General features: G+C 39.9%; 1 protein-coding gene across 3 annotated transcripts in view; it reads left to right on the top strand.

The window, feature by feature from the left end:
- The window catches only part of LOC131433834 (uncharacterized peptidase C1-like protein F26E4.3), a 135,241-nt gene extending 120,785 nt beyond the window's left edge, over positions 1–14,456 (top strand). For all 3 annotated transcript variants that reach the window (XM_058600441.1, XM_058600439.1, XM_058600440.1), the window contains 7 exons: positions 11,977–12,160; positions 12,238–12,412; positions 12,472–12,764; positions 12,830–13,013; positions 13,071–13,270; positions 13,333–13,490; positions 13,560–14,456. In XM_058600441.1, coding sequence (XP_058456424.1) covers positions 12,013–12,160; positions 12,238–12,412; positions 12,472–12,764; positions 12,830–13,013; positions 13,071–13,270; positions 13,333–13,490; positions 13,560–13,790 — 1,389 coding nt within the window. In that variant the 5' untranslated portion in view covers positions 11,977–12,012 and the 3' untranslated portion in view covers positions 13,791–14,456. The remainder of the gene's footprint in view (positions 1–11,976; positions 12,161–12,237; positions 12,413–12,471; positions 12,765–12,829; positions 13,014–13,070; positions 13,271–13,332; positions 13,491–13,559) is intronic.
- The last annotated feature ends 2,180 nt before the right edge of the window (positions 14,457–16,636 follow it).

The raw sequence follows: 16,636 nt of genomic DNA, 5'->3' as shown, positions 1-16,636 counted from the left end.
TGTTTTGTAAATTTCCTTAATTTTTTTTTGTTGCTGTCCTCATCTTCATCTGTTTACAGCAAACAGCTTTTCATCCCAAAAAGCAACCTCGTCGAGTGGGGCACGAAGAGTGTTTGCCAACAAAACAGCTCCCAATCGGCTCGATGATGGCAGAGCAGAGAATATTTGAAGAATGCGCGCACCTTAGAATGAATCGGCTGAAGACGTTACCGGGAAGGTGGGGGCGGTGACAGAGTGCAATGACTATAACAACAGAGAGTATTAACTGTCGCGGCCCCGGGCCTGTGCCCGTACGCTCCGTTCGTTTCGCCGTCGATGGTTCATCACAACCATATATGAGGCGATATGAGGTAATACGCCCAGATTAGCCTCCCAGCAGCAGCATCTCAGCATCGGTTTCAGCCGTCATCCACCGTTCATCCAATAAATGAGGGGAGATGCTTATTTTTAGGGAAATTATTTCACATCAACATCATCATTTTCACGTAGGAAGGTAGCAGCGGTCAATTTGATTGATGGGCTCTCGAAGCTCGGCTCCGATCATCCGCACTCGGAACATTGCTTCTGATTGACGGACGAACGATGATGATGATGATGATGATAATGGCGTGTTTGTCGAGTAGGACGGATTCTTAACAAAGGTGCTAAATGGGTGGTGAGAAAATGTTGCCCCGATGAGCGCATTTGCATCGATCGACAGAATTCATGTCATCGCGCTCTGGTAGTAAACAGAGAAAGTTTGCGACTCGGTGCGAAAATGCGCCTGAGATTTGGTCTGACCGAGAAGTGCTGAACTGAACGAAGTTTGCACTGCAAATATTTATGTCTGACTGCTGTGTTTGTCGAGAGGCTCACTGAACTCGCTCAATGTTTGATTACAGAATGAGTTTCGTCAAAGAGTCAATATTTTTGAAAATCTCCGAAAAAGAATATGGTTTTATTATTAACTATTAGAATGCAACCGCGGATACGTGAGACATGCAATGACTTCTGAAATGGGACAGAATAAGTTTGGATTGCATGGATTGGCATGTGTTTCCAAACACATATTTCATATGCATTTATTCCGTGAAAGTTCAGCATGATAAGTGGTTTCATAACTCAGAATTTCTTACGGTGTGTTCAGTTAATTCTTTTCATAAGACCACCGATGAATTTCAAGACAGAAGAAAGATAGAATGTTTTAGATTTTTTTTTGCTCAACGGAGCAGATTGGAAAGCGCATTCCTAGGAAAAAGTGGCTTCTCAAAATAATATTGTAGTTTTTCAAGGTTCGTATGACTAAAAAAATAAATAGAAATAAATATTCAATGATCCGTTACTTCACAAATCCACAAATACGATATGGCATACTATGCACGAGAGCGGGTCATTTCACCGAAAGCCATTTCGCCGAAAGTCGTTTCGCCGAATGCCATTTTGCCGAAAGTCGTTTCACCGAGTGCCATTTGGCCGAAGGCGTTTTGCCGAATGGGTCATTTCGCCGAAAGGTTCATTTCGCCGAAAAGGTAATTTTTTAGGGGCAAAAATATCTTTTTGTTTATATATCTCCGCATGTGGCGCAGCCACATAGTCTAAGCCAAGATGGCTCGGCGGCACAAAGCCGTCGAGGCGACGCCAGCTGAGTTGGCCACTGACCCACCGACGGAAGCGGCGGCCTCTTGCATACAAACCTGTAGCCGCCTCGTTTGCCCGGTCTACACAAAAGCTGGGTTTCATTGCTTCTGTTAGGTCCGAACGAGCGGTAGCGAGGTCGGATAGCATACGAAAAAAACGATGTGGCGAAGCCGCATTAGATAACTGATCGGCTGAAAAGTTATCGTATCGTTTCTATGAGAGGGCGCCACTAGAATTAAATCCATACCATTTTCAGTTAGTACCAACCTTCAAAAGATACGTGTATAAATTTGACAGCTGACAGTCTGATTATTAGTTTGTGAGATATTGCATTTTGAGTGAAGCTACTTTTGTTATTGTGAAAAAAATGGAAAAAAGGAATTTCGTGTGTTGATGAAACACTACTTTTCGATGAAAAAAAGTGCCGCCGATACCAAAAAATGGCTTGATGAGTGTTATCCAGACTCTGCACCGGGCGAAGCAACAATTCGTAAGTGGTTCGCAAAATTTCGTACTGGTCATGTGAGCACCGAAGACGATGAACGCAGTGGACGTCCAAAAAAGGCTGTTACCGATGAAAACGTGAAAAAATCCACAAAATGATTTTCAATGACCGTAAAGTGAAGTTGATCGAGATAGCTGACACCCTAAAGATATCAAAGGAACGTGTTGGACATATTATTCACGAATTTTTTTCGTCGATATATAACAATGGACGAAACATGGCTCCATCACTTCACTCCGGAGTCCAATCGACAGTCAGCTGAGTGGACTGCACGCGATGAACCGAACCCAAAGCGTGGAAAGACTCAACAATCGGCCGGTAAGGTTATGGCGTCTGTATTTTGGGATTCGCATGGTATAATTTTCATCGACTACCTTGAAAAGGGAAAAACCATCAACAGTGACTATTATATAGCGTTATTAGAGCGTTTGCAGGACGAAATTTCAAAAAAACGGCCTCATTTGAAGAAGAAAAAAGTTTTGTTTCATCAAGACAATGCACCGTGTCACAAGTCGATGGAAACCATGCTGAAATTGAACGAATTGGGCTTCGAATTGCTCCCTCATCCACCGTATTCTCCAGATTTGGCCCCCAGTGACTTTTTCCTGTTCTCAGACCTCAAGAGAATGCTCGCTGGTAAAAAATTTAGAAGCAATGAAGAGGTAATCGTTGAAACTGAGGCCTATTTTGAGGCAAAGGACAAATCGTACTACAAAAATGGTATCGAAAAGTTGGAAGATCGCTATAATCGCTGTATCGCCTCTGATGGCAATTATGTTGAATAATAAAAATGAATTTTGGCAAAAAAATGTGTGTTTCTATCAAACGATACGAACTTTTCAGCCGAACTGTTATTTTTACATCTGCACTCAGTTATCAGAAAATTCCGCAAACAATTTCACACTAATAAAGTCAACAAGTTATTTTTGAAATTCCGTTCAGAGGATCATGAATAAACCTACAAAAATTATTCAAGTCTCTGGATCATATCAGAAGTACGATTGTAGGTCAACAAAACGGGAGTAAACATAATCATTTTTTATTTGTTTTTTTATCAATTCCAATTACGATATTAAGACTAATGACGAATTCGGCAAATTTACCCTTTCGGCGAAATGGCATTCGGCGAAACGGCTTTCGGCGAAATGACCCTGATCCACTATGCATCAATTCCTGAAGTGTGGTCAATACAATTTCTTCTCAAGACAGACTATTAACACTTTTCAGTTCTTATAGTGTTGTAAATTGTCGATTATCGTTAAAAATTGTTCGAACTATTATACTAAAAGGTATTAAAATCTGACGAACGGACAAGCCAAAATATCGATGTTTTCGGATTTCAACCACGTCAATGGCTCCAGCACTTTTACTTTTGTGGATACTGGCATTATCCTGCTGGAAAATAAGACCTACGTCTTCTTTTGATTACTGGTAGCAGACCAGCTTTAAAAGTATTTAAATAGTCAGAACTTTTCATTTTGTGCGACACAAATTAAAGTTCCAGTTTGCTGGTTGCAATAAACACACCACAAACCATCACACATCCAACGGCAAAGTTTCTCTTTAAAAAATAGCGTGGTTTCTTACCAAGATCACGCGAATATCCGATAAATCCATCTGGTCCGTCCAGGCTGAACCTTATTTCGTCCGAGAATATCACTTTTCACACATTATTTCGTAAAATGTTTAAATGCGTGATTTTTCAGTATCGAACAACGTGATCTTACATTTATCCAATCTTGGGGCATTTTTCGAAGCGCAAAATATAAGTCAAGCTTCTTTGTCGCGAGCTAGTACATTAAGGCAGTGTTGATGATTGTCGATAATTTGGCAGAAAGCGGCTCGATATTTGTCTACATTGTATACAATTCGCTGCCTCCCAATGCATTTCCATTTTTCTACATTTCTTCGCTTCACTTCATACTCTGAGTATTTCACGGCCCTTACCAAAATAGATACAGTTTTGCAATGATCGGCGCTGTGTGGAATTTACCAAGCGAGAATCGCAAGTTGATAATTATCACAAAAAAAAAACGAATCGATGATTCGACTTGATGATTCTCATACTAGGTTACAGTATTTCAAAACCCTTGCGTAAAGCATTCACAGACAGTTTCATAGACACCTCTTAGACAAAGGTTATATGCATATAGCATATAGTAGAATAAGCGGCAATAGCAAAATGATTCTATCGCAGTTATCCACTGCCCGTATAGAATAGGATCGCAAAACGAGAATGAGTGACCGTTTGTTGCTTCAGAGAGCAGCGTGCCAACTCGCGATGCTCAGACAGGTCATCGAGAGAAATTCGCTCTCGCACTGGTGTCGATTCTATGTTCAATGAACTACACTGAAGTCTTTTTTTATGCGAGTTTACGTACCGCATAAAAAACCGCATAACTCTGAAACTTCGCATAAAAAAACGCATAACTCTGAAAATTCGCATAAAAAAAGTCGCATAAAAAAACCGCATGAAAAAAGACCGCATAAAAAAAGAACTCGGTGTATACCGGTTTTTGTTGCTGAGATGATATCCGTTTCTCTTTGATGGCACTGATTGAATCGTGTGAAGAGTTGCTAGAGAGCGTTCTTTGATATGATAAAAGCCATCCTTGGGGAATACGTACCGCGTAAAAAAAACAGCGTAACTTTGAAAGTTCGAGTAAAAAACCGCAAAACTAAAAAATTTTTTGAAAAAAAATCAACTTTGAAAAAAAATTTTTAGGTCAAATGTTTTAACACTGCATGAAACATTGAGATATAGTGTAATCTGAAATTAAAAAAAAAAAACGTCTTTGGGACTTGAACTTGAGACCGTGTAACTTCGGAAATCCGCGTAGAAAAAAACCCGCAAAATTAAAGAAAATTTATTTTTTAAGCCAAATACCTTAGAAATGCATGAAACGTCGAGATCTGGTGTAATCCAATTTTTTTTTAATTTATCGAAAATTTAAAAGTCAGAGTGTAGACTTCAAAAAAAAATCGGGATAACACCAGATCTATACGTTTCATGCATTTCTGAGACAAAACAAGAAAATCGGAAATTGGTATAAAAAAAACTTCGGAAATCCGCATAAAAAACGCAAAAACCGCGTAAAAAATACCTAAGTGCACTATGTTTGGTGAACGTTTCCATGCCTTTCAAACTGTCAAAATTAAAGTATCAAACTTTTGTTCAGTTCGAAATTTTAGGCCACTCAAGGTAGAATTTGATGCTATATTGACGATTTGACGGGTATCTGACGGTTTCTTTCCACGTACTGTACTATGTTTTTGGCTATACTTTCCCGAATTTTTAAAGAAAATTAACATTTAATTGCTTACTTGTTTATTGTTTAGTTAAAATTTTGCTACGACCAATTTCTCTTGCGATTCTTCTAATTTCATTCTTAAGTAGCACAGATCGGAATCGAAATATATAACGAATATGTTACGAAAGTTTCGCCTCGATTAAAGAACGATTTTCAGGTATTGGTACCAGAATATATACTGGTTTGATGAAATGACATCTTTTGATTAACAGAGGGATTCAACAGTAGCTATTTTTTCACCATTCCCGTACATCACAACGACTTCTATCTTTGCATGAAGAATTATCCAATGTTTCTAGATCAAGTAAAATTGAGGCAATGGGGTGGATTGAGGTCCTTTTCTAGGATATCCGACACGATACCTCTGAAACATCTCTCGTCTGTAGTGGCAGCTAGCGAAAATAGCCTAAAATTTGGTACGTCGGTGGATGGTACATTGCGTTTTATCAGGCACTGTTCCTTCGAGTTCAAGATTTTATAGCAATTCCAAAAAATAGCTCTCCACATCTCCCAATCGCTTGCCGAATCCTAAATTTTCTAGTAATCTGATAAAGGACTTTCATTTCTTTGAAACTTGCAATACGTTATGTATGTAAACTGAAAACTAAGGTAGGTTCTGAAGTTCATTCAAAAATATTTTGTTTATCTGAGCACAAAGCATAAAGCAGCGAAACTTTTAGGAACTAAAGTTTCGGTTAAAATGAATATACATGGAAGAAATACATACACGGACGCTTTTATTCATTGGGCTGGCCTAATGCCTGAGCAGCTCAACGGACGACTTATGAAACTTTCGGGGAATTGATATTTGTATATATCTATGTATGAAATGTGGAAAAATCGTGTCAGTAAGTTTTAAAAGAGTTGTAATCAGCAATTTTCAATAGTGTGAGATCCACAAGCAACTCAAAATTTAAGTTTTCTAAAATGTTTTGTATGAACGAGCATCAAAGAGAAGAACTCGTGATGCCTGTGTTTACCTTTTTCTGTCGTAATTTTGAGCAGTCAGTTAATTGGTGGTGGATTTATATAACTTAACTACCAATCGATTCGATACTGGGCTGCCGAGAGGGTGTGGGAGTCCCCCCGGGCCCGGACGTTTTCATGGGGACCGAAAATTCGAAGATTTTAAATTATCTTTAATTCCCCATAGTAATAAATATTAAAATAAAAATTCACTTGACCTGGTGGGTAAGAGTAAGGGGGGTAAGAGAAACCAGAGGTCATAGTGCGGAAAATAATATTTTTACTCGGAATTTTATATACTGGTCTTATTGATATCTTACAACTGTTCCCTACATGAAAAATATCATTCTATCTTGAATTTACTGATTTTGTCAAAGTAACATGAAAAATGATGACTATTTGATCACGGATGCTTACGTTTGTCTTCTAGGAAGTAAGGCGCCAGTCCAGTAATATGCTTTATCTTTATCTTCCGATTTCCATACTTCTAAGGATAAGTAATTCTTATAGCTGTTCAGTAAATATTTGTAGGGTCGATTCGAGAAAAATCCTCCGTCGTCGTTCGGTTTCTGTTGTATTTGTTTTCAATGTAAACGACCAGCACGAGATGATGCAATCACTCTTATTTGAAGCGAAACTTCCACTGCGACTGTCCCGTAACAGAACTGCTCACAGTGCGGATTGATTCAATACTGAGGCAATTTTTATGTGTTACTTCTCGTTGGCCCGATTTGTTGGTGTCCGTTGTCCAATGCTGATGATATTTTTATTTATCACGAAGCAGTAGTTGAATATTTCTGGAAGGTAGTCTCACTCTCTTGACGTAGATGGCGGTCTGCGCACTCGATGTGTCTCTGTTCATGCATTATCAAACACTAATTGGGTATGTTTATAGATTTTTATGTCTTGTGTTTAGACATAATGTTTAACTATTTAAACAAGATTTACGCAATAAACGTGATATTGGCAACAATCTTACACCTCATCCCATTGGTTACTGAAAGAATTGAAGAAAACACACAAACAGGGAAAAAGTTAAAAAAGTTTCTGGTTGCGTCGGTAATCCTCCAGGATCCTTCGTGTGAACTTTGTTGTATAACAGTAGAACTCGTGTTTTGACCATTCGGTTCTGCTTCGAAGCATTATTTCCCCTTCAACTGACTCGACCTACAACGTTGCGGTAAGTTTCACGTTACATAATACTAATAGTTATCAGTTACCAGTTATCAGCTATTAATACTTGTTGAATACAAGTACCACGGAATGGACAAACCACTTGAAAGCACATTGTAACAACAAATCAATCGAACTCTGTCAAGTGTTTTTCCGGAATGTAACTTGATTGTCGGAGAGATTCATTCGGTTCGAACACTTTATTTGGAAAGTGGTTTCCACTTAAAAATGGCGCCGCTATCCCGATCCGGTGGTCGAAACAAACTGTCAACAAAATTGGAGTTTTTTTTATCTCATAGAAATATTATGAAAGAGTTATCAAAAAATATCGGGTGATCTCGGAGGTAAGTTAAAATCACCGTTTTCCTATATGACTCCTCCGGGGAACGATGGTCGTAACGAATCGATTGTTAGTCGAGCTGTATGGCATGTTGTCCCGTCCTGTTGAAATCAGTAGCCATTAAAACTATTTTCACGAACAATGGGCCTCGATAAAAATCGCCATTGGCAGTTTTCGTTGCTCCATCATCGTCATGCAAAAATAGATAGAGGCTGTACCTCAATTATTGAGGGTTTTCAGTGGCATAGAACTGACAATTTTGCTTATTAACGCATCTACATAACTTTCAGTTTTGGTTTTCACCATTGAGAAGTTATTTTGAATGTAAAGCGGAACAGTTTCAGCGCGTTGTTTTGGTGTGTACTGTTCTATGGTGAAATTATTTTGGAATGACGCCTCCAACGAGGTATGTGATTAGTCGATCTGACAATTCTGTCAAAAGTTTGTGGATTGCCCGAAGCTTCCACTTTCAATGGCCCACCCTGTAAACACTGGTACGCGCAAAAATTGGTCAACAAAAATCGTTCTTTTCAGTCACAATTCATAATAAATCATCTTTTTATATTTCTTTTGGTAGTTCAATTCATATATTTTAAGAAGAAAATGTTCGTTAATTCATCCTTCCACTAAATTTTGTACAGTGGTCTCATTGACCTTATTCGCCGCCGATTGTAAGTTAGATTTAAATTGATACTCGTTTTCCATGGATTTATTTGTTTTCTTGAGAATCCGTTTGACAAAGGCCCAATACCGTTCCATAAGGCGGGGTTCTGGGCTGTTCGAAGGGTTCTGGTCTTTGGGTACCACAACCACGTTGTTCGCATCGTACCACTCGATTGCCTTTTTCCCATAGTGGCAGCTCGCCAAGTCCGACCAGAACAGCACAGGTCTATTATGTTTCCGCAGGAATGGAAGCATCCGCTTTTTCAGGCACTCCTGGGCGTAGATCTCTTGATTGATGATTCCCGTTGTGATTGTGATGAGAATGTCGCATTTTAGACCACACGTGCATATGGCCTGCCAGACTAGGTATTTTTTTTGGGAAATTCGATAGTTTGATGGGTTTGAAAAATTTCGGATACCATCCCTTTTCCTGATGCGATATAAAACTCTTGTCATTAAGTGTCGTCGTCCACGACGACACAGTATTTTTTTGTGAGAATATTCGTAAACAACATTCGGAAGCGCTGCTTTGCCGACGTGTTTTGTTTATAATCTCGGTTTGCCGGTTCGTTCCTTGGCCCGCTGCACAGTAGTATGGGAGACTTCGAGCTCGCCAATCACTTTTAAAACGTTGGTCACGGTCGATTTGGCCACATCCGGCAATTTTTTTTATTTAAAAGACATTTTTATTTAGGCCTATTTGCGTACAAGCTTTACGTAGCCGATTGAGCCGATTTTTTAAATAAAAATTTTTTTGTATTCGATCTCGTTGTCACCCTTTTTCTAGGAGAAGAGGAGCTTCCAGATTGTTCACAAAACGGACATGTAACCAGTTGATTTTCATACGTAATCAGCGTTTTACACGGATGTGTCCCACCTAGACCACAAATGATGTAAGATGGAATTGCCTTACGTAGATGCATACGTACCACTCGCACGCCATTTCGAATACCGGGGAAAAAATCCGCCATACTTCCCTTTCGATGAAAAGAACTTCACCGTACTGCGACATGTTTTCCCGAACGAACCCATCGCTGGTCTGCGCTGGAATGTCATGCACGCGTACTTCTATTGCATTGTCCACCATGTACACAGGGATTTTATATTTAACATTATCATGATCAACACTGTGCACCTCGTTGTTAACCGAAGCGAATGCAATTGCATCTCTTTCACGTTTGAACATAATGTACACACAGTTAGACGCCTCGTTGAATTGAATCTCACTTACATCATTACCGTCTAGATGCATTCTTTCTTTAAGTAAGATTTCAATTTCATTTGCTGCTGGTCTAACTTTGCAGCGCTTGAATTGTAGGCCAAGTTTCAGGCTTTGTTTGTCCATTTCGTACACTCTATTGTTCACTACACTGTATTGTCTTTGTTTCTGTTGTCTCGACCGTAAACGATTTGCGACTGTGTCGGATAAGATGCGAGCACGAACTGGGGTCCGGCAATTTTGACAACTTGGCGTGCGAGAATAGCAGATTCTCTTGCTGCTCGAGCAAAATTTTGACACGCTGCTTCTCTTGCTTGGACGTCATTTAAAACACTGGAGAACAAATGGTGAAAACTTATCATAGCATCCATTGTATATACACTCTACTGGGTCTAAACGATGAAAAAAATCATAATTTTTCGATTTTTTTCCAGAATTATCGTTCAACAAAATAAATTCAAATGTTTTGCATGATAAAAAGCATCATTCGAACAACATTTTGTAATTTTTTCGTGGAAAAGTATTGAGAAATAAGTCGATGAAGAGGTATTTTCGAGAACGCTTTTTAAAAACCATGATTTGAGGTGTCCACTGTATCTCAGCGCAGACTAATCAGAAGTGAACAAATCAAAGCAGCATAGATAGAGTAGAAGTTTTTCTAGACCCCAAAGTTTCTGTTTGATTTTTTTTTTAATTTTTTAAATTTTTGGTGGTTGTTCAAAATGAAAACTACGATTTTTTACGAAAAAATCCGCCAGCTGTTAAACTTCCCCAAAGAAACAAACAACGCAAAGGAAAACTTTGGGGTCTGGTTTCTTATATGTAGAAAGTGTGTGCAAAATTTGAAAAATAATGGTGCAGTAGTTTTTGACTGACACGGACTTTCAAAACCTGTTTTCGAGGAAAACGCGTTTAAAGGTTTTTAATTATTCCAGGGAGCCCGTAGGGTCTAACATTTTCAAAATATATTTTTTCTTTTATAATTTATTATAACGAAACATTTCAAGAATGTTTTGTCAAGTTTTGCAGTCAATCCAAGTAGAAATATTGTTCCTGTGTGCCGATTTCTTGCTTCTTCTAAGAATGAGATATTCACAGATAAAGGTCCATAACTTCCAGAGTTTCGTTCCAATAGGCTTGAAAATTTCACAGAATATTCTTGAAATGTTTTACTAGAAGAAAATATAAAGAAAATAATAAATGATTTTTCAAAAAAGTTAGACTCTACCCGCCCCTTAACGTGGTTTCAAAACAAAACCATCCTGGGTGCACTCCGTTCTCCCTTTTCTCTATCAACTTCTCGATTGCGCATACCTTCGGGACTAATTCTATATCTCTTCTAGGAGTCTTTTCCAGCAATTTGGGGAAAACTTTCGATTTTTTCGAATATTGCTTTCAGGAGCCTAGCCTTAGGATTACCGCAGAAATTGTTGAATTTCTCTAGAATTTATCTACGGGACCGTATAAATTCTCAAAATTCAAAAATTTAAGTAGATTCCCATCGAACTGACCATTGCCGGCGCAAAGTAGCCCCACACGACGGTTCGCGGTGGTGGTTCAATGCAAACAAAACAAAACAAGATCCCGTTTTCACGGCAACGGCTCGTCGGCAATAGTAAACAACAGCCGGGACCACTCACTCCCTCACAGCTGACAATGTGCACCGCGTGAAGGGAACTCACTCTCTTCGCGTTGCTCACCGCATTTTGTCCGGCAAAAACTACTCACAGCGGGGGCTCGCACAGTTTGATAGTCTCGAATTCATAAACAGAGTGATGTTTATTTTTGCTTTCATCAATCAGAAGTGGTTTGGTTTGGTCGCTTGCTGATGATGATGATGATGATGGTTTCCGTGGGCAGTTTGCGTGTGTCGATTTTCGACAATAAACAACAATCACCTGCAGTGCCGCCGTCTCGAGTACTGACACGTTCCTGTTTGCAACAACACACTCCATTGATGATGTCACCGGTCTTCACCGAAATTCCTGATATGATTGTGTTTATTTCGGTTGCCCCCTCGCACTTGAACTTCCTGCAGCAGGCGGGTATCATCATTATGGGTCATGGCCATTGAAATTATGCTAATGAGTATGAGTTCCTTGTGCCCCTTAATTTATGTTACAGAACTACATGTGTCTAGAATATCTCGAGTGAAAATGAGTAATTTGAATTTTCTTTCCAGTTTTCAGAACAAATAATAAATAAACCCTGACTAAGCATGTTCAAGTTGACAGCCGTGCTGTTGGTGTTCAGTCTGGTGGAAGCCAATCGGTTCCGTGCGGAATTCCCGGGTCCCTATTGTGCCGCACGAAGATACGACAAATGCTGTACCCATCGCCAGGATGGCTGTTCGCAGCCCATCTCCAGTGAGTATTGGTTGAGGGAAAAACTGGTTACGGAGATTGCTAACGTAGCTTGGTTTTTTTTTCGATTCCACAAACAGCCACACTCTGCTATTGCGATGAGTTTTGTGAACGTGGCGAGTCCGGAGATTGCTGTCCGGACTACGAAGAGGTCTGTTTGGGAATGATGCCGGAGCCAATACACGAAGCTTGCAAACACAAGGGTCACAGTTTTACGCCGTTCGATCCAGCCGTGATGGATAATTGCAACACTTGGTGAGTTAAACGAACGCGAGAATTGTTTCGTGAAGCTTATGATCGATTCCTATTTTCAGTAAATGTCAAAATGATGGCACCGTTAGTTGTACGGAAGATATTTGCTTAGCAGATGACGATCTGTTGAAGCAGCTAGATCATTTGCAGCGATCGATTGGATGGCAAGCTACTAATTACAGTGAATGGTGGGGACACAAATACGATGAAGGAAAGACTTTCCGATTGGGCACATTTTACCCGAAGTTCAAGGTTAAGTCGATGAGTCGTCTGACCAATGGCCAGGAACATCTGCCGACGCATTTCGATGCAACCACCTACTGGCCAGGTTTTATTGGAGAAGTTCGCGATCAAGGTACAATCAAATAACGCCTCGTATCCGAAGTAGTAATTCCAATTGCCATTTTTTTTTTCATTCAGGATGGTGTGGATCATCATGGGCCATCTCGACAGCTTCCGTAGCCTCCGATCGGTTTGCCATTCTGTCGAAGGGACGTGAAATAGTGCAGCTAGCTCCCCAGCAAATAATATCCTGTGTGCGTCGAACCCAAGGCTGCAGCGGAGGACATTTAGATACAGCCTGGAACTACGTTCGTAGAGTAGGGTAAGGAAAAAGCAAATCTAAATCGTTCGCAACTAAATCTTCCCCTTTCCCCGATAGAGCCGTCAACGAGGAGTGCTACCCGTACATCTCCGCCCAGAATGCGTGCAAAATCCGTCACTCGGACACGCTGGTCACTGCCAATTGCGATCTCCCGACGAAGGTGGACCGCACCAACATGTACAAAATGGGACCGGCCTTTAGCTTAAACAACGAAACCGACATCATGATTGAGATCAAGAAACACGGCCCGGTGCAAGGTACGGTTTTGTCTCGCTTCGCAATCTAAGTTCTGCCCACCAAATTTTATCTACACTTTCAGCTATCATGCGTGTCCATCGTGATTTCTTTTCGTATAAAAGCGGCATTTACCGTCACTCATCGGCATCGACAGCAGCTGATCAACGTGCCGGCTATCACTCAGTTCGAATAATCGGTTGGGGAGAGGAGCGCGACGGCTACGAACTGACAAAGTATTGGGTGAGTTACGTGCTGTTTGTCTGTTTGCCTACCGGTAGGCGCTAATATTGTGAAAAATTTCCTTTCCAGATCGCTGTCAATTCTTGGGGAAAGTGGTGGGGTGAAAATGGCCGGTTCCGGATTGTGCGTGGCTCCAACGAGTGTGAAATCGAAAGTTACGTCCTTGCCTCCCTTCCCTACGTTCACCAACAGGTGAAACCGATGCGACAGTTTGGTGAACTGCAGGAGATGATTGTCGGTACCGGATATGTACCTCATCCCAGCAGGAGGTACCCACCCTACGGACGCCGGACTGGCTGAGTGTGACGGAGAGACAGGAGGACGGGTAGTTGTCAACGAACGGTTAAGAACTGTACAGTATTAAGTTTAGGGTGGAAGCAGCGAGCATCAGCGTGAGCTTCCTAGATTAGCGCGGTACGGACCTGTGTTTTATTTTACTCAGCTAGCGGCGAACCGAGAAAAAAAATTGTCGATATATGTTTTCCTTTTCGAATGTTTACTGCCTAGATCGCTTAGAAATGTTGTATTATTTAGTTTCTCTAATGAGCACTAGTCGAAAGCTCCAGTAAAATAGTGTATTCAGCTTAAAGTGTTCAACTACTCAAAATTATTATGTTTCGTCAGTAGTAGTAAAAAAAACAGCTATAAACGTTTACGATAAGTTATAGTTTCTGTCAGAATAATGCAGTAGTTTATGTAAAATTCAATGGTGCCAAATTTGAACGATACAAAATAGACGATTTATAACGAGAGTTAAGCGAATCGTGTTAAAATCTAAATTCCATGATACTGAACCAGACAGAAAGAAAAAAAAAACTTTTCGGTTGTATATTATTATTTTTATATAACTTTTTTATTACGCAGAAATATTATTTAGGCTAGAACGAGGAAAATTATTATTTGCATGTAAATCTTGGAAGTAATATCATACTTTAATTTGTTTAAATAAATGTGTTCAGAGATCAATTGCTTCGTTCGTTTTGATTTGCTCCGCCAACGAGAAACAAACTCGTTTTCTATTTTGCACGTTAATCTTTATTCGAACTGTCCGATTACAATGCTTAGCCAATGCCAACACAATAATGAAATTTGGTTTGTACGTCTTTCTTCAGAGTAGATTGGACTTATATTCAGAACCTTAGTTCAATTCAAACTACCTGGAAACTAGAGAAAATTAACGTGAACATTAGGGTCGGACAAGATTGTATGAGAAAAAGATGAAAAGGCTTATTCTCTCACTCCATCAAACTTTTCATGTTCCTTCTGGGTCCCATAAGAGTTATGCAAAATTTTAGCTCGATCGGTGAAACTATATTTTCGCGCCCGAGCCTTAAAGATTGTATAAAATTTAGTATGGAAAATTGGGCTTTTCCGAAAAAAACGGTTGGAGATCAACCTATAGACTCTAAAAATCAGAACATGTATTATTTTCGTAGCAAATTTAACGAGGAAGAAACCTTTCGAAGATCGCAAAAAAACCGACATTTGTAGAAAAAGCCATAAAAGCAAAACTAACGCATGGTCCGAGCAATGACTCATTCTTTAATATACCTAGTACTATTGCTGCTAGCGGTCGTAATATGATTTGACATTCTTCTATTATACTGCAAGGATCAGGGTCATTTCGCCGAAAGCCATTTCGCCGAAAGAGTCATTTCGTCTTAAAATCGTAATTAAAATTAATTTAAAATAAAGACAAATGAAAGATGATCGCGCCAACGCCCAATTTGTTGACCTACCTTATGATAAAAAAAGAACCGGAATTTTTATTTTAAAATTCCCGCGCTTGTCCAATCGGTAAACTTTTATTCTCTCAACGTTGGCATCACTTTTATACACATTCTGTCAAATTTTGACGCATATCGTACGATTAGTTTTTGTTTGGCGTCTATACAAAGAAGTTGAAAAATTTTCGTGTGGCGATTTTTATAATGGATGAAAATTTAGAACAACGTGCGTGCATCAAATTTTGTGTTGCAAATGGATTTAAGTGTTCCGAAACGTTGGAAATGTTAGAAAAGGCCTTTGGTGAATCGTGTCTAGGTAAAACACAGGCATATGAGTGGTATAAACGCTTCAAAGGTGGTCGTACAAGCTTGGATCATGATGAGATCCCTGGTTGCCCAACAACATCTGTTACTGAAGAAAACATTGAATCGGCGAAGCAAATCGTATTGCAAAATCGGTCTCTACCGATTAGAGAGATTGCTGTGTTGTTGGGCATCTCTTATGGATCAGCCGAACACATTTTAACTGATGTTTTGGGTTTGAATCGCGTCGCTTCTCGGCTGGTCCCAAAAAGCTGAATTTCATTCAAAAACAGCGTCGGTTGTGTCGCAGTTTTTGGCCAAAAACTCAACCAATATCATCAACCAAGCACCGTACTCTCCAGATATGGCCCCGGGTGACTTTTTCCTTTTCCCCAGACTCAAATTGCCATTGCGTTTTGAGACCATAGAGACCATAAAAGAGAATTCGCTGCGTGAACTAAAGGCCATACCTTCGGCGGCTCATAAAACTTGTATGGAAAATTGGATCAAGCGTTTGCATGCATGTATTGCCGCAGGAGGAGAGTACTTTGAAGGTGATAATAAAGAAATTTATTAAAAATTGAAATTTTGCGTTTTTACCTTTTTTGCCTTTCTCATATAGAAAGGTTATGCAATCACTTGAAAAACCGACCAGTGAAAATTGGTAAAAACGCCCGGAGGGCCAAGTATCATATACCATTCGACTCAGTTCATCGAGCTGAGCAATGTCTGTGTGTGTGTGTGTGTGTGTGTGTGTGTGTGTGTGTGTGTGTGTGTGTGTGTGTGTGTGTGTGTGTGTGTGTGTGTGTGTGTGTCAATTAATCTCACTAGGTTTTCTCGGAGATGGCTGAACCGATTTCCACAAACTTAGATTCAAATGAAAGGTCTCGTGGTCCCATACGGAATTCCTGAATTTCATCCGGATCCGACTTCCGAATCCGGAGTTATAGGGTGCGTATTAGAAGAGTTTGTGTGTCATGTTAGTTGGTGGTCGTACGAACCGACTTTGATTATACCGGTTCTCGGGTTGCGGTGCCGAGAGTGCATATAATAGTGAACCCATTTCGTTCTTTTAAGGATGGCTTACGCAATCAAAGTACTGTTTTATTCTGTATG

This window comes from Malaya genurostris, chromosome 3, assembly GCF_030247185.1.
Source record: "Malaya genurostris strain Urasoe2022 chromosome 3, Malgen_1.1, whole genome shotgun sequence".
Taxonomy (NCBI): Eukaryota; Metazoa; Arthropoda; class Insecta; order Diptera; family Culicidae; genus Malaya; species Malaya genurostris.
This window is presented reverse-complemented; position numbering and strand designations above follow the sequence as displayed.